Source organism: Eriocheir sinensis, chromosome 3, assembly GCF_024679095.1.
Source record: "Eriocheir sinensis breed Jianghai 21 chromosome 3, ASM2467909v1, whole genome shotgun sequence".
Classification (NCBI taxonomy): Eukaryota; Metazoa; Arthropoda; class Malacostraca; order Decapoda; family Varunidae; genus Eriocheir; species Eriocheir sinensis.
In genome coordinates this window covers 7,034,723-7,053,137 of record NC_066511.1, presented here as the reverse complement: position 1 = coordinate 7,053,137, position 18,415 = coordinate 7,034,723, and the positions used below count along the sequence as shown (strand labels likewise).

The 18,415-nt window shown below is 40.7% G+C and overlaps 1 protein-coding gene across 2 annotated transcripts; it reads left to right on the top strand.

Moving 5' to 3' along the window:
* Positions 1 to 436: 436 nt before the first annotated feature.
* LOC127004191 (coiled-coil domain-containing protein 97-like) lies at positions 437 to 17,465 on the top strand. Of its 2 annotated transcripts, none has more exons than XM_050871703.1 (6): positions 437 to 597; positions 7,672 to 7,850; positions 8,139 to 8,255; positions 8,511 to 8,690; positions 13,688 to 13,930; positions 17,175 to 17,465. In XM_050871703.1, the coding sequence occupies exons 2-6, from the start codon at positions 7,690 to 7,692 to the stop codon at positions 17,302 to 17,304; spliced, it is 831 nt and encodes a 276-aa protein (XP_050727660.1). In that variant the 5' UTR covers positions 437 to 597; positions 7,672 to 7,689; the 3' UTR covers positions 17,305 to 17,465. The 2 variants fall into 2 exon arrangements, with proteins under 2 accessions (XP_050727660.1, XP_050727652.1); XM_050871695.1 differs by having other exon boundaries at positions 7,672 to 7,985.
* Positions 17,466 to 18,415: the final 950 nt, after the last annotated feature.

Below are 18,415 nucleotides of genomic sequence, written 5' to 3'. Positions count from 1 at the left end.
AAAGGGAGGTAGAAGAGAAGGGGGTGACAAGGGAGTAGAGGACGGTAAGGGGAGGAGGGGGAGGGAAGGAAATGCAACTTTCCGAGAGAAGGGGACAGGGAAAGGGGAGGAGGAGATCAGCGTCATGTGAGAGGAGGAAATGGAAAGGAAGGAAGGAAGGAAGGGTGGTGCGGGGGAAGGGGAGGAGGGTGGGAATGGACCGTATTGGCTAAATGGACTCTAGCGATGAGTGTCATCCGTCCCCTTCTACGTAGATCTGGATGGACTGCCAATCAGGACCTTAATTAGAACAATTCGCGCGGGAACAAAGTGCGCGTTTTCAAAACTACGTATAAACAAGTGATTCCTTCTAGGGTTACAGCCACACAGGTCAAAAGAAGAAGAAGCAGACGTTCCGTTGTAAAGACAAATCCCTTGTCAGCTGGCCCATGTTTGTTTACAATCCGTCTCACACTAGCCCCATAAAACACCCAAGAAGAAGAAGTCTCACACAGATTGCCTTGTTTACCTAGTGATTGCTGACCTAATGATTAAAGGGTTTGTGAGCTCGTAGGCCGTCACAGCCCTTCAAGAACAACAGCAGTTTCATCAGTAAAAGTGAGCCTCTCCGTTTATCACAGTTTGTTGGGTTCATCGACAGAAGAGATACTGGATAATATTTACGAAACCCTAGCCACCTCTGGCAAAGTTAATACTTACATCATGGATTTCTTTTTGCTCCCTAAATGCAGTGCAGTAACAAGTGACTTACGGAAAGGAGAAAGAATCCAATTCAGGGACCATTTATTGTTGAAAATAAGGGATATTAATTCACGAAAGCGTCGCCTCGGTAAAATTCTAGTGTTTGCCCATACTCCCCCCTCCCCCCCATACAAACCTGGGGACCTGGTGGGAATGCGGGGTTTCGGGTGGGAGACACGAAATCCGTCGCATTCGCGTATTTTTTTAGTGTGGGGGCTGGGATAAAAACTCCCTAGATCTAGGGAAATTCCCTAAATTTGGGGAACTTTTCCTCACACCACCACTAAAATAAGCGTTTGCGACGAATTTAGTGTTTCCCATACGAAAACCACACACTCAGTGGATCTCCAAGCTTGTTTTGGGAGAGAAGCGTCGTGAATCCACCAAACGATGCTCACCTCACCATCTGGCGTGGCACCGGCGGCCATCTGTGCTCACATAAACCGCCTCCACCACACTCATGCCCTCTCTCTAGTAGGTTGTCACCTCATCGCAAGGTTTCTGTCCTCCAAGTAGAGTCCGTGGCACCAAACACAGTTTATCTTCATTGTTTATCACTGACACAAGTAAAACCACCGGCTAGCCGGGATCCATCCAACACCGCGCCTTTAACACTACTGCGGCTTATGCAGGAAGTGCAGGCTCTCGAACCTCTTGCCCGAGCTGTTCGAACACGTGAATCCTTACTGACCGGATTTTGAATCTGCTTCACGGGCTCGTCTTCCCAGTGTACAAGGTGATTGTGGATATTGACTTCGCGCCTCCAGAATACGATAATACGCCTCCATATATCATAGTAAAAAAAAAAGTACTTAAAAGTAAAGAAGCCGAATTAATCCCCTTCCCCCAACGATCTTCGGGGACCTGCGTGAACTCAGGGTATTTTTGTGGGGGATCATATTTAAACCTGCTAAGCAAAAGGGGCCCTGCTAAATTAAAGGGGGGGGTGCCAAGGGGGACCTGACCCTCTTAAAGGTGCGTGTTCTAAAAAAAAAAAATAACCACGTGTCGTGGACCTGGTCTCACATGCGTGGGCTAATGGCTAACTAAGCGTACCATCGGTAATAGTGTTAGGTAAAGGTGCGTGTTCTAAAAAAAAAATAACCACGCGTGGTGGACCTGGTCTCACATACGTGGCCTATTGGCTAACTAAGCATACCATCGCTAACCAAACGTATTATCGGAAATAGTATTAGGTAAAGGTGCGTGTTCAAATAAAAAAAAAATAACCACGCGTGGTGGACCTGGTCTCACCTAGCGTATCATTGCTAACTGGATTAACCTGGCACGCTGTTACAATGGCGTAGCCATGTAAACACATCGTCCGTATGTATAATATGCCCTTAAGTACAATATGGAGGCGTAATATCGTATTTTCAAGGTGCAGAGTGATTTTCAATAATTACCTTGAGTGGTTTCCGTACGTTGTAAAAAAAAACCTGGAATGTATGAAATTTCCCTACATCCAAGTAATTGTAAGGAATTTCCCTACATCTAGGGTATTTTTCAATCCCTCATAACTCAAAAACTATGCATTTGTGACGCATTTCATGTTTACCACCGCATTCCCCGAAGTCTCAATGGCCCCCTAGCCAATTTTGGTTGCGAGGGGTGAGTATGGGCAAACACTAGAATAATACCGTCGCCTCCTCTGGCGGCGGCCATGGCGCTGTGTTGCTAGAAATACCTCCTCGCAGAAATAAGTCGCATATACATGAGGAGGGGTCCAGGTGGGGCAGAGCCCCCCCCTGGTTAGAAGGGGGGTCGAAGGGGGCGAAGCTGTTATGTCGTAAAGTTCAGTTGGGATAGTTTAAATATGCTCCCCCACCCTAAACCCTCTGCGAGCTATTTTGTGGCTGTGTCGGCGGTACTGTCGCCGCAGCCGCCGCCAGAGGAAGCGATGCTTTCATGAATTATTATCCCCTATTTTCAACAAAAAATGGTCCCTGAATTGGATTCTTTCTCCTTTCCGGAAGTCACTTGTGACTGCACTGCAATCAGGACCAAAAAGAAGTCCATGATGTAAGTATTAACTTTGCCTGAGGTGGCTAAGGTATCGTAAATATTCCCCAAGATACTTTATATTCTGTTTCAAAGAAATTTGTTTAGCTGTACTTATCGAGATGCCTTGAAAGTAAGTATTATCAATGTTTTCGGTTTGCCACTACAATGATATATAATGTTCAAGAACAAGGCACCAAAGCTTTTGGATTGATAAGTGAAGTCAGCGCTGAAATCATTCAAAACATTTAAAATTTTCAGGGAGAATAATGTAAAATGATGAATGTTTGTTAACAACCAGGGAATTTTCAACACTGGATGACCTGGAAGTTGACCTCAAAAATATTCTGACAGTCTAATTTAACTACATCACGTTAATAGTTTGTGTTTTCAACCATAGGGGCCATTAAAAAGTTAAAGAATCCTTTTTTTGGTCATTCTTGATCCCCCTCCCCATTTTGTCACACCTTGTAATACATGTTCAGAAATCATGTAACACCTACCTCAACCCCTTACTTATAGTCCGTTTCATTCCATCTGTCCACTCGCAAACATAGATGTGGCACCTGTGCATTGTTAGTTTCTGAATACGTGAAGATCAACTGTATATTTTCAGTGATATATTTGAATGTTTGTGTTTACAAAAAACCCTCAAGCCCTTTTATATCAATTGCGAACGTGCTGATTTGCATTGATGATTTACCATACAAGCACATGAAAGAACTTGTATATCAGACATTATATAGTCTGATCATACTCAAACGATTCATAGCCTTTCACATATCCATATTTCATCTCAAAGTGATATCTGGCTCTGCAAGTGTCTATACATAAGGAATTTTGATGTGTTGCATGTAAATAACATGGGGGTAGCCTAATATTCAAAATAGCTTAGCATCACATTCAACAGTTTCTGTTTATTATTTCATGTTATTTTGATTATTAATTGTTATTTACATGCAGTAAATTATTAAGATACCCTTTATATGCACTTGCAGAGCCAGATGTTTTTAATATACCTGAAATGAGCTACCAATCAATGAATTTGAATAACCATAGATCATTCAAGCATGATCTGTCTATGTTATTTGGTACAAGCTTGTCTTGTTAGATTATCAATGCAAATGACTGAGTTGTTTTTATATACATAAACAGTCAAATATATTATTGAAAAATAAGCTTGAATGTCTATCACAACTGTTGATTTTCACACATTCACGAACTAGAAATGCGCGGGTGCCACATCTATCAAAATTCCCGTTTTGGTGGTGGACAGATGATATGCAACTGACAATAGTAGGTTTCTATTCTCCTGGTTTTAGTTTGCGATATTCCTTCAAGATATTTTATACTCAAAGTAGAACGCAAAGCATTTCAATAGCTTTAAACTAATTTACACTAATAAAAGTATCTATTGCAGAATACTTACTATTTCCCATTTGTCATTCTGTAAGCACATCTCATCCTCTTCAATCCAGTGATGTCTCTTTGTCATACTCTAATCAGTCTACCATATAAGAAAATAAAGCTGTAGTTGTTTTCTGTGGCTTGTCATCTGCAGAAAACTGTTGTGAATAACCATTCCGTTCATGCTGATGCCTGGGAGAAAGATATAGATGAGTGTTATGTGGCTGTAATCATGGCACTGTGTGGAAGGGAGATAAAACTCTCTCTCTCTCTCTCTCTCTCTCTCTCTCTCTCTCTCTCTCTCTCTCTCTCTCTCTCTCTCTCTCTCTCTCTCTCCATCTAGATAGATAGAACATGGATAAACATTTGAACAAAGAGAGAGAGAGAGAGAGAGAGAGAGAGAGAGAGAGAGAGAGAGAGACTTATTTCTCCCAATTGCAATACCACACCTATAAACAACTCTTGGTCAAAGGAGTTAAGAAATTAAGGGAATGTTATGTAACATGGCTACACTCTCATTCCCACGTGTCACTCTCATAACACCACCATACTCCCTCTCCCCCTATATAGTTAGGAGTTACATAATTTTCAAACAGCTCAATAGCTCTGCCTTGGATCATGTGTCGAGTTTATTGTTAAGCGGAAATTAACATTTTCTATGGTATGAAAAAGAGTGTAGAAGTAATTATACTGTCTCATCATCATCATCTTTTGTTTAATGTTAGATTTCCACATTACTTCTTTTTTAGTTAGATGGTGGAATATATGCTGATCTCTTACTAAATCAGCTTCCTCGAGGCTGGGCGTTCTGTACCGTCTCCGCCAGTTCTTCTCCCCTGCACAGTTGCTGTCCATATACAGGGGCCTTGTCCGCCCTCGTATGGAGTATGCATCTCATGTGTGGGGGGGCTCCACTCACACAGCTCTTCTGGACAGAGTGGAGGCAAAGGCTCTTCGTCTCATCAGCTCTCCTCCTCATACTGATAGTCTTCTACCTCTTGAATTCTGCCGCGATGTTGCCTCTCTTTCTATCTTCTATCGCTATTTTCACGCTGACTGCTCTTCTGAACTTGCTAACTGCATGCCTCCCCCCCTCCCGCGGCCCCGCTGCACTCGACTTTCTACTCATGCTCATCCCTATACTGTCCAAACCCCTTATGCAAGAGTTAACCAGCATCTTCACTCTTTCATCCCTCACGCTGGTAAACTCTGGAACAATCTTCCTTCATCTGTATTTCCTCCTGCCTACGACTTGAACTCTTTCAAGAGGAGGGTATCAGGACACCTCTCCTCCCGAAACTGACCTATCTTTCGGCCACCTCTTTGGATTGTTTTTAGGAGCAGCGAGTAGCGGGCTTTTTTTTTATTATTGTTCCCTTTTTTGTGCCCTTGAGCTGTCTCCTTTCCTGTAAAAAAAAAAAAAAAAAAAAAAAAAAAATCTATTTCTGCCCATTGCATCAACCTCTCCAATGTCTAGTGCTGCTAAATCCTCTTCATCACACTGCCTCCATGTCTTTCTTGGCCTGCCTGGTGGGTGGTTACCTGGCACTTCCACCCCAACAGTTTACCCCATTGCCTCACCTTCCTCCCTCCTCTTCATGTGCCCAATCCACCTCAGTCTTACTCTCAGCACTTTACTCAGCTCCTTCAATCAACATCTTGTCACCTCTTCACTGGACACCCCATCTCTCCATGTGGTCCCAGCCATATACCTCAACACTCCGATCACTGCCAACCAACCCATCCTCCAATTTTTTTGTTAAGGCCTTTGTCTCAGAACCATATAGCAATACTGATTTGATACACGCTTCAAATACTTTCTTCTGTTTTCCAGCAGAATACTCCTATTTATCAGCAGTTTTGCTATTTCTCTCCACTTCCTCCATGTTGTTGCTACCAGTGTTCTCACTTCTTTCTCCACTCTACCCTCCCTATCTAGCATATCACCAAGATACCAAAACTGTACCACTCCTATTACACCACCATCCACTTTTATCATCTCTGCCTCTTCCTCTTTTGGTGGTTCCCCTCCTTTGATTCTTCTTAACCCGTACAGTACCGGCCGATTTAAATATTTTTGGCTTGCCCAGTACCGGCCAATTTTTTATTTATTTATTTATTTATTTTTTTGGCTTAAAAATGTTCCATGTGATGGGAAAAGTGGAAAAAAAAAAAAAAAACATGTCATAGACTTACTTTTTGCAGGAGAACTCCATGAAGTGTTACTACGGTGTGGCTGAAAACGGCCCCTGTACGTGATCGATGGTTTATGGAGGATTTGACAAGTGATAGAGGCCAGGTAGCCTATTTTTGTTGCACACAGGTGTAGAATACTTCAGAGAGCACCATTTCATGGGGTATAAGTGTAGGATTTTCAGGACATTAGAATCTCGTGTTACAAAAGCGGCTCAATATAGCCTGTATCCTCATCTGGCACATAATCCTTGTCCGAACCAGAGTCTGAGAGTGCTCCCACGTCTTCTTCAGATGAAGAAACCTCAAACTCACTGTCTATCGCTATATGGCAAAAGGAATGGGCCGCCTCGACATTGTTTACACTTGGTCTTGATCTTGATGTCACAGGTGGCTTGTGATTCCTCCCCAGCTTGGGTAGTGTTGCCAATGCTACAAATGCACTCACGTAGTGTTGCCATTGTCTGCAGCAGTCTCTGTAGCAAAAATAAACCCGCTACATCGACTGTAACAGTGTTTAGCAAGCCTGACGTGTATACGCATCACTAATATTTCCTGCAACCATAGGCGCTGATGCGAATACGCGTCGCTAGTACTGTACAGGTTAAACACGTTGGACACCAGAAATCTACTACTGTTTAGGTTTCTTAGTTCCGAACATCTTTTTTATCACATTCCGTGCAAAGAGTAGAACTTACTCCCACTTCTCCAGCGCACACTCCACAGGGAAATTTTTTCACTTGTATTTTGCTCTATTTTCTTCCCTGTTACCATTATCTTTGTTTTGGTCATATTCACCTTTAAACTTCTCTCCAAAGTTTGCCTCCAATAGATAAATTTTCTCTCAACTTACTCCTTTGCCTCAGCTGTTTAGATTAAATCATCTACATACAGCAGCTCCCATGGGTCCCCTGTTCTACACTTCTTCATGGCTTCTCCATCACTACAGTAAACAAAAGAGGACTGAGGGCTTAGTCCTGATGCACTCCAGCACTTATCTTAAAAGTATCTGACATTCCTTCAGTTACTCTCACCTTGCCTTTCAAAATATTCTCTCCATCTTTTTCTGTCTTCCTTCATTTTTGACGTTTACAAACTTTGCTCCTTTCATGTCCTTTTTTGTCTTTTTGGCTCTTAACACACTGTATACTAAGAAATCATCAGCTCCTTGCTTTTCCCAATAATAGGATTGATTTTTGTAGTTGTTGTGGTACTACATGTGATACATATTTAAATTCATAAAGAAGTTGTATTTAATTCCTTTTTTTTTTTTTTTTTTTTTGTTACATATGGTGAACTATTTTTAACAAGTTACTTTTTCCATGTTAGGGTTAGAAAGGTAAACTCATGTGGGGAGAATTTGAAGAGGATAAAATAGAAGAGAAAGAAACATGCTTCCAAATAAAGCCAACCTCAGAGGAAGCCCAGGGATCACAGGAAGAAAGCAAAACACCAGAGGACACCACCACAAAGGAAGATGACACCTATGTGTTGCCACTCAGGGATCGGTTAGTGAATTTCTTGGCAGCCAGCAGCATTGAAGTGAAAAGTCAGCAAAGATATGAACCTGATCTCACATATGAAGAAAGAAAAGAAATAATTGAAAACCTTTTGGAAGAGAAACCTGGACAATTTTTGTACAGGTAGAGTAATTATTATTCTTTTCAGTTATACTTTGTTAGATGTTTTTATCATTAGTATAAATCAATGATGATGAGAAAGAGGTGAAAAATTATGAGGAACCAAACATTAGGGGGTAGTGGAAAGGTTTTAGCCTAATTCAATTTTTCATGCAGGTTTGGAAAACACTTGGAGCAAGAACACTTGCATTATTTCCAGAAATATGAAGGTGATGTGGAAGTGGACTATTTCCTGGCTGAAGCACTGAAGTATAAAAATAAGCACACTGCAAAGTAAGTTAATTTTGCTTTGTAATGGAGTTAAAGCTGCTACCCACTACTTATATTTTTCTTGAACCACACTCTGTCACTTAGTCATCTAATTTTCTTATTTTGACCATTAGGCCCTTAAACTTTCTTGAGGGATTTTTGGTCCATATTCTTCTGTGCTGATTTAAAATTTTGCCTGCAGGGTTTTGCTTTTGATAATTGGATGCTAATATTTGGAATCAGTAGAGATTCCTTGTTTATATAGTCATTCAATTTCAGGATAACTGTTCGGAACAGAAGATATGCTGCCCTCCAAAAAATGCGACGCTCTGGAGATTACTTCAGTGAACAAGAGATGGAGCGCCGAGACCCACTCCTGTATGACTATCTTATTGGTCAGCACCAGACTGAGGAGGAGAGGGAGGAAAAACATCAGGCTGCTAATACTACTGAGACCAAGTGAGTAGTATCTATAAATACCCAAAAGCTTGCACAATATATTTCTTTTTAGAGAGAGGAATCTAAAGTAATTTTTCACATTCCTTCCCTCATTATGATTATTTTTTTGCCTTCAAGTGTCCTGCATTGTATGTTGTAAGGTCAAACTACAAAGGGCCATGTTCATTTGAAGAGTTTCCTAACCCTCCTGATTTTGGTTGATGTCTTATGGTTGTTGCAGTCAGTTACTCCATTGATAAAGTACAGTATATAGCTGCTAAATATATTAGTTAGTATGATTTTTTTTTTATGAACTGGGAATCACAAAAATATCCTGTGATGATAGGGGTTTAAAGTAATGGGGAGCAGGCAGAGTCATTGTTGTCTATCTATCTATATCTGACATCCTGTCCCCTCATAGGAACCTCTCCAGGGTATTTACTATGGCTGAAACCTCTCCAGTTTTTCATATTCCGACACTCCCACTCAGCACCCGTAATCTTTTGGCACCTAACTCTCTCTTTCTCCTATAGTTACTCACTCAATTGGTCCATTTTATAGATGGTTTCCCCTTTAGATCCTTTCCCTTAATACTGCCTGCACACATTCTTCACAAAGTTATCTTCACTCCTTTCTATCACGTATTCATGTTTTATTTATTCACCCACTCCGCTATACTCTGTCTTTGCTATTACACCTATACAAAAACTCACATACATATTTTCATTACTTTCTCCATTCCATCTTAAGCCACCACATGCAACTCTTATGAAGCTTATTTTCATTGAGCATATCTGTGATTGCTGTGCTAAATTCCAAGTATGTATTTGCTACAAATTCCAGAGTGGGGGGGGTAATACTGTTCCTTATATATTTGTGGAAATTCTTCCAGTTTGTCTATATTGTGGTAACTTTCGATTTACACGAGTATTGTGTCCTTGATGAGGTCACGTAAATCAGAAACAATGTAAATCAAACAAGAGGTAGGTTTCTGTTGAAAAATATTCACTTCATTCAGTGGAGAGAGAGAGAGAGAGAGAGAGAGAGAGAGAGAGAGAGAGAGAGAGAGAGTGTGTGTGTGTGTGTGTGTGTGTGTGTGTGTGTGTGTGTTTTTTTTTTTTTTTTTTCAGCGCCTCGCCCCCGGGTAGGTTTTTTTTCAGTGGGGCCTGATGATCGCCCAAGGCTTCTTCCCGTGGGTCCTGATGGTCGGCCCAGCCTGCTTCTGGCGCAGGCGAGTGTTTATAGTGGCGCCATCTTGCATTGGCTCATGCTGCCCTCCCGGAGCTCATCTTTAATCCTAGAATCTCGAGTCCGGGTTGATAGGTGGTCTTCTGGACAGCATGTGGGTAGTTTTAAGCCACTCGGCGGCGGCTGAAAAATCCCAGCTTGGTGGCACCGGGCGGGGATTGAACTCGCGTCCTCCTGAACGCGGTGGTGTTACTCTGTCGATTCAGCCACCATATCCATATCACTGAGATATCCACTCAGGCACTCAGTCTCAGCCTCACTCGTGTGAGGAAGAAATGAGGGACACCATGAGCGACTGGCTGGTATTGGTAACGGTACCGAGCAGTCTGATACTAGTACCGTACCGTATAGCTGGTACCGTTAGTACCGGTACCTGCCCACCCTTATTGTTGAGTAGCGTGGCAGCGTGGGTACTGTATTGTTGTTCAAGTGGCGCGCGGGAAGAACTGAGCTCAGGTGTGTGGCTGCGGTGCCGTGTGAGTCCAGTTGCATGAGACATCTGGTGGCCACTCCTTAAAATATCACTTATAAGTGGAAAAAAACGTGTAAATTAAACATTTATTTGGATTTTGGACCCCGTGTTATTTAAAAAACGTGTAAACCAAACTCGCATAAATTGAGAGTTACCTGTATGGTACATATTATTATTATTGATTTGGTGATATTGAATTAAAACTAGGTAACAAGTGGTAGTATTTCAATACCACAGTAGAATTAGAAGCAAAGTGAAAAGTGTTTCGAACGTCTGCAGCAATTCATCTCGTGACATGGCATTCATAACTTGGCGAGTCTAAAATTGCCAGGCCGCTCTCTCTGATACCAGATGCCACAGTGAGAACATCTTCATGCTAGGGATGGGCAAGTACCGTTAATTTGAGTACCGGTAGTACCGGTACCGAAAACTCAAGTACCGTTAGTACCGGTACCGGTACCGGTACCCAAAGGAGTTTTTTTTTCTTAATGACTTCTGATGAAATTCCCAAACAAATTTCCTGTAAAGAAAACCCTCTCTCTTCCTTCAACTTAATATCAACTAGAGTAGAAATGCAACGTTTAGGAGCCTTCTGATTAATGTAAAATCACTTAGGTTTAAGGACAGACCACCTAGTCTGTACCATGGGGTCTGTGTGGTCTAATTTTCTATGTAAATCTATGTAAATCTCTCTCTCTCTCTCTCTCTCTCTCTCTCTCTCTCTCTCTGAATGAGGTGAATATTTATTTTTTCGAAAAAAAAATAGCATGTATAGTTATTATGGATGTACTGATCATAGTCTAATAACAATAAAATATTTATTAGCAACCTAAAAAGAAAAAGAATCGTACCTTAAGAATTATCCAGTAACTCCAATAAATAAATCAAATAATGGCAACGGGAGCTGTGATGGAAACGGAAAGCAGGACCAAATGGTGGGAACTTGGGGAGACGGTCAGCGGGGCAGTGAATCAGCGTCCACATGGCACGTACATAGCAGTTATCGATACCAGGTACCGGTACCTGGTATCGATAACTGCTATCGGTACTGGTACTGAAACAGTGATCATGATGCTTACAGTACCAGTACCGATAGCAGTTATCGATACCAGGTACCGTACCTGGTATCGATAACTGCTATCGGTACTGGTACCGCGAAGCATCATGATCACTTGGGTTCCGGAAGCTTAATGATCACCGCCTACTGGTATCGATAACTGATATCGGTACTGGTACCGCTGAAGCATCATGATCACTTGGGTTCCGGAAGCTTAATGATCACTCGGCACTGCGCATTGCCGTTAGGATCTTAGTGACGCTCGGTGCTCGCCCGCCTCCATGTGGTATGAGCTCTGTGTAGACGCTGAGTCACTGCCCGCTGACCGCCTCCCCAAGTTCCCACCATTTTGTCCTGCTTCTCTTCCATCACAGCCCTGCTTTCCATTATTTTATTTATTTATTGGAGTTACTGGATAATTTTTCATGTCCGATTCTTTCTTTTTTAGGTTGCTAATAAATATTGTTATTGTTATTAGACTATGATCGAGTACCCACTACCCATATCACCGAGATATCCACTCACTAAGTGGTGATCTCTCTCTCTCTCTCTCTCTCTCTCTCTCTCTCTCTCGCCAGCTAAACCTCCAATATTTATTCATCTTATATAATTCATAATTCAATTATTTATAGACAGACACTCTCGACAAGTGATTCAAACTTTTTTAGTTCGTGCTTTATTGGATAAATATTATCTCTCTCTCTCTCTCTCTCTCTCTCTCTCTCTCTCTCTCTAAAAGTTAACTAGTCATACGAATTTAACAGTGGCAAGTAAAAGAAACGAAGTCTTGGGTTAAAAGTTAGTGAGTCCCACGAGTCTTTAGAAAACGCTAATATATATTGTTATTGTTATTAGACTATGATCGAGTACCCACTACCCATATCACCGAGATATCCACTTACTAAGTGGTGATCTCTCTCTCTCTCTCTCTCTGAATGAAGTGAATATTTATTTTTTCGATAAAAAATAGCATGTATAGTTATTATGGATGTACTCGATCATAGTCTAATAACAATAACAATATTTATTAGCAACCTAAAAAAAAAATCGGACATGAAGAATTATCAATAAATCCAATATATAAATCCGAGCAACTGGTACCGGTACCGAGCAATCTGGTACCGGTACCATACCGTTTAGCTGGTACCGTTAGTACCGGTACTGGTACCGGTACCTGCCCACCCCTACTTCATGCCTGTGTCTCCAACTTAGTTGTTTTCATACCTTGAGAAGTATACTTTAAAGGAAAGGCTGTGAGCAACCAGAACATGCCACGTCTCATGCCTTAGCCTCCACAAAGCACCTTGGAGCCTATTGGAACTCATCAGCCACCACATTCCTAGGGCAACTTTCTGATACCTCCACCCACATCTCTCTCTATGTTCTGGGGCTCTAAGCTAAGTACTAAATTCTGTTTGTCATAAGTAGGAGCTAGGGAGATTAGCAGGTAACTCACCTCTTTTGATTCAAGTGGTATTTCCTGCTCATTTAACAATATTTTCCCGCACCTTTACCCACATACTGACACTTCATCTTTTCATTTGTTCTCCAACATACCTATTACTTGTCTGCTCCTCACTGCTCTCTCCCTCACCACTCCCTATATACTCCAGTGTTTCCACAGAACCATCCCAAAGTACAAAAATTTAATCATCACATCCTTTCCCATTTCCCTAATCACTCTGTCTTGCTCTCTACCCTAACTCTGTATGACTTTGCCTCATTTATCTGATCCTTCTCCACCTCTCCATGTGGATATGGTTGCACTACATCAATATTAACTCCCACACTAGTGTAGCCTTTTGTGTCATGATTTTTTTTTATGGTAATCAGAAAACAAATATATAAAAAGAATTTCATGTTGCAACTTTTATTGAATTTGAATCCTTATACCAGTTCTGGTTGAAATAATTTATACACAGGCCACAGGCAGTTAAGGGAAGAGAGTTGGTTAACATCATCATCATCTGTTTTAAGACTAGGTTTTCCTAAAACCTCTTATGAGGTTAGACAGTCGATGATACACCTCCAATTACTTTTGTCCACTTCCTCAACCTCCCCAGTGCCCATTGCTACCAAATCCTATTCAACACACTCCATATCTTCTTTGGCCTGCCTGGTGGGCAATGACCTGGCACTTCCACCCAAACAGCTCTCCTCAGTGCTTCACCATCCTCCCCTTCTCTTCACGAGTCCAAAGCACCTCAATCTCTGTATTCTCACCACTATTGTTCTTTATAGGTTTTCTTCTCTACTGCTACATCACATTGATAACCGTGAGCACAAAGAACTGAAGAAACAAAAAAAAGATCAAGAAGATGACATGTTTGAGGAAGAGGATACTGATGAAGAAGACGAATATGATGAAGATGTAGAGATGGATTCTGCTGTTGATTCCAGGGAGAAGCAGATGTTCAAGGAGGAATTCTACTCAGCAGGATACAATAATTTTCTAAGAGGACAGAATAAAGATTTTGACTACAAGTAAGTCATTCACAATATATGCTTTTCAGAAAAGATCAATGATTATTGCATACAATTCGAAATTTTGATTCACAGTTCTGGCTGGGGCATTATCCTCACACATTTTACAAATCCTGTAATCAGTTTCTAGGTTTAATTGCTGAGAAGCCATATAATATTAGTTCTGTGTCAGGATTGTAATCAATGAGCAGTACATTAGCTATGGTGGGGGGGGGGGGGGGGTGCCCCCCTGTTATGTGGCATTAGGACACTCCTGAGCTCTATTTCTATAGTGCCCCTCCATGCCTGACTGTCCCCGCCTAGCTACACCACTGCCAATGAGACCAAAATTTTTTGTATTGAAAGGTTGTGGCATAATGCAAAGTTAAGCATCGACTGTTGGAAACTACAGTCTATTCATTTGGGCAAGGCCACTCACGGTAGGTTGGTCCCAGCGACTCCACTTCCCTCTTCTGGCTGGGTAGCTCCAAGCCGGATGATGTAACCTACTTGTCATGTTAAGTAGTCATCATAAAATGGTTAGTGATAATAAAATGATAAGTAGTTAACATAAAATGCATATCTAACACAAACTGCTAATTAGCAGTTTGTGTTCGATATGTATTTTGTGTTGACTACTTAGCATTTTATTATCACTACTTACCATTTTATGTTGACTACTTAACATTTTATTATCACTACTTAACATTTTATGTTGACTTCTTAACATTTTATTATCACTACTTAACATTTTATTATCACTACTTAACATTTTACTATCACTACTTAACATTTTATGTTGACTACTGAACATTTTATTATTACTACTTACCATTTTATGTTGACTACTTAACATTTTATTATCACTACTTACCATTTTATGTTGACTACTTAACATTTTATTATCACTACTTACCATTTTATGTTGACTACTTAACATTTTATTATTACTACTTACCATTTTATGTTGACTACTTAACATTTTATTTTCACTACTTACCATTTTATGTTGACTACTTAACATTTTATTATCACTACTTACCATTTTATGTTTACTGAACATGACAAGTAGGTTACATCATCCCGCTCAGAGCTATCCAGCCAGAAGGGGGAAGTGGAGTCGCTGGGACTAAGCTACCATGAGTGGTCTTGCCCAAATGAATAGACTATAGTTGCTCTCTACCATTCTTATTGGTTACAGTAGCCAAGTCCTACCCTGCCTTCAGGACATGGCCATGGTAGTACACCACATTTTTTTTACTCTTCTATATAATTGATGTTTTTATTTGGTGTAACTAATGGGGGGCAGGTACTGTCAATATTTGTTTTTAAGGTTGTCCCTTTTTTTATAATACATTTTATTACTGTATGGACTTTGACGGTTCTCCCTTTAGCTTCTCAGCGATCCAATGCCCTGTGTCCCTCCAGGAATGAGCAGTGCACTAGCCCTGTCAGCTGCCAATGGACCCTTGAGGGGTGGACAGAAAATGATTATGAGTGGAGAGTAGGAATGTACCGATACCAAAATTTTGATTAATATCGATACCCCAATATTTGACTGATACCGATACCTGTGCACTGATTTTTTTTTTTTTTTTCTTTTTATAGAACAATTCCTGCAGCTAAAGGGCAGTATCAAATGTTAAGAAAAAAAAGACCCACTACTCATTGTTCCACCATAGAAGGGAAGTATTAACACACCCCCATGAGTTTCGACAAGGGGCGATCGAGGGAGGAGACGCCTCGTGAGGTCTAGTTGACTCAGCTAGGTTAGCTTTACCTGAATTGCCGTACATTTAGGCAGAAGACTGTGAAGAAATCCCAAGACCCTGGCAATGTGCCCTGTTGCGGGGCGACCGTCTGACTGACTAAGGCAGGCAAATGAGGTGACTGGCAAGTGGAGGGGCTCCGTCAATCCCACACCAAAGCTACTAGCACTAAGCCTGTAAAGCAAAGGCTATACTGTATACTACATATTGTATACTTGTATTCAAAGTAATATGAATCTTATCATTTAAAGTGATGAAAATTAAATCGCGGGAAATTCCAAACTATGTAGTACAGGTAACTCTCGATTTACGTGAGTATTGTGTCCTTGAAGAGGTCACGTAAATCAAAAACAATGTAAATCAAACAAGAGGTAGGTTTCTATTGAAAAATATTCACTTCATTCAGTGGAGAGAGAGAGAGAATATCCATATCACTGAGATATCCACTCAGGCATTCAGTCTCAGCCTCACTCGTGTGAAGAAGAAATGAAAGACACCATGAGCGACTGGCTAGTATTGGTACCAGTACCGAGCAGTCTGGTACCGGTACCGTACTGTATAGCTGGTACCGTTAGTACCGGTACCTCCCCACCCCTATTGTTGAGTAGCGTGGCAGCGTGGGTACTGTATTGTTGTTCAAGTGGCGCGCGGGAAGAACTGAGCTGTTGTGTGGCCATGGCGCCGTGTGAGTTCAATTGCATAAGACATCTGGTGGCCACTCCATAAAATATCGCATATAAATGAAAAAAACGTGTAAATTAATCATTTATTTGGATTTTGGACCCTGCGTTATTTAAAAACACGTAAACCAAACTTGCGTAAATCGAGTTACCTGTATCATGATACTAGATAATTACACTTTTCTGATATTTTTTCAACAGTTTAGAAAATTGAATTTCTGTTGAACAAAATTATTTGCAACGAGTGACATGTGCCGTATAAAACTCCTTCAAGTATCAGTATATCGGCAGAAAATCAGCCGATACCGATACTCTTAAAATGTGCCGATACCATTGATAGATACATCGGTACATCCCTAGTGGAGAGTGTGTGTGTCTCAGTAAATGATACTGGAAGAAAATGCAAGATTGGAATGAAGAGATTTTGGGAGGATATAGGCCAGTGTTTCAATTGTTTTAGGAAAGAAAGAAAAAATTCTTACGGAATATGAATGTGAAAGTTGTAAGCATGGACATTGGAGATGTGGTTGGAAAGTGGGATGTTAATGGATGTCTGTGCTGAGAGGGACTTGAGCTTGGAAAACACCTTACAGCAAAAGTTGATCCCTTGATATAAATGGACAAGAGTGAATGAAAGGAGCATGATAGGGTATATAGTTATGGATAATAGGTTGAAATAGGATGTAGCTGCAAAAGTTGTGAGAAATATTGAGTTCAAACCACTTTGCTGGTGTAGCAAAAGTAGGGTTGGTTTGGCTGTGACCATTAGCCAACCTTGTCAACTTAATGTAACATATAGATTCTGTTCTTTCTCAGGGAAGTGGACAACAATGATGCCTATGATCTACTAGACATCAGAGCACGAGATGAAGAAGAGAGATATTTTGACGATGAAGAAGAAGTAGCATGTAATGACATGGAGTATGGAGAAGAGAATGAGAGCTGATATGAATGGCCATATAATGCTTGTACATAATTCTAAGGAACCAGAGTTATAGGACAAGTGAATCTTGAACAAGAAAATAAGCAGTACTAATTTGACATGCCAAAACTAAAATGTAAAATATTTGAGATGGACTAATAGATTGAGACAAAAAGTTAAATGTACTGATTGTGTCATTTTAGAAGGTACATACTTTACTGAGGCTTTTTTCTGACACCCCACTCTGTCCTTGCAGGAAGTGAAGTTATCTTTGATGATGGTGATGAACCACTGGTAATCTGAGCTGTGTGGGGACATCATTTATGTTGGTATATTTATTAATTTATTTTTTTGTAGTTTGGGAAATAGCTTTTACAGTAGTCAGTTCCATTGCTGTTGTAGCAGTTCCACTAAAAACATTGTCATCATCTACATCCTCCTTTTCATCATCATCCATTACTAGTTCACTGCAGGATATAGTCCTTTCATAACATTCACCATTTTCTCTGTCTGATGTTAGTGTACTCCATCCTTCTCTGTCAGGTGCTCTTAATTTCACCTGCCCCGACTTCTACAATTTCTGAGTTGCAACTGACTTTCATTGCCAGCTGTTACCAGTTCTGCAGATGGTGTGGCCTGCCTAAGTCCAATTCTTGTTCTTCATGGTCATTCTTCAACCTTTGTCTGTTCTCTAATCCATGATGCTCACTTCCCTCCTCTCTATGTTATACCCAGAATGTCTCTCCATTTCTCTTGTGTGCTTCATTTTCTCTAAATACTTTGTGAGGCACCAAGTTTCTGAACTGTGTTAAGAGTGGCACCAAGTTTCTGAATTATGTTAAGAATGGCAGGACACATTACTTGTATACCTTGGTCCTCAGGAAAGTTGCTGTTCACGATATTGTTAGCAAAAGTCGCTCCATCCTATTCCTCTTATAGCACATAAAATTAAATTTATGTATGTCATCATTTACATTTTCTAAATTTGTACATCTAGGTTATGTAGCAATTTATTTGTACATAGGATTGACTTTTTTTTTTATACATCAATAGCTCCAGTCTGTTCCTTCCACAAACTTACCATGAGAAGAGTGACTAAAGGTCTCTTCCGATCTCCCCATTATGCAACATCAGT

Excerpts from the sequence above, each read along its gene's own strand:
- LOC127004191 (XM_050871695.1), top strand. The coding sequence starts at position 7,690 with ATGTGGGGAGAATTTGAAGAGGATAAAATAGAAGAGAAAGAAACATGC. Across the intron at positions 8,256-8,510 it reads AAAAATAAGCACACTGCAAA|GATAACTGTTCGGAACAGAA; the intron begins GTAAGTTAATTT and ends ATTCAATTTCAG. Across the intron at positions 8,691-13,687 it reads GCTAATACTACTGAGACCAA|GTTTTCTTCTCTACTGCTAC; the intron begins GTGAGTAGTATC and ends TGTTCTTTATAG.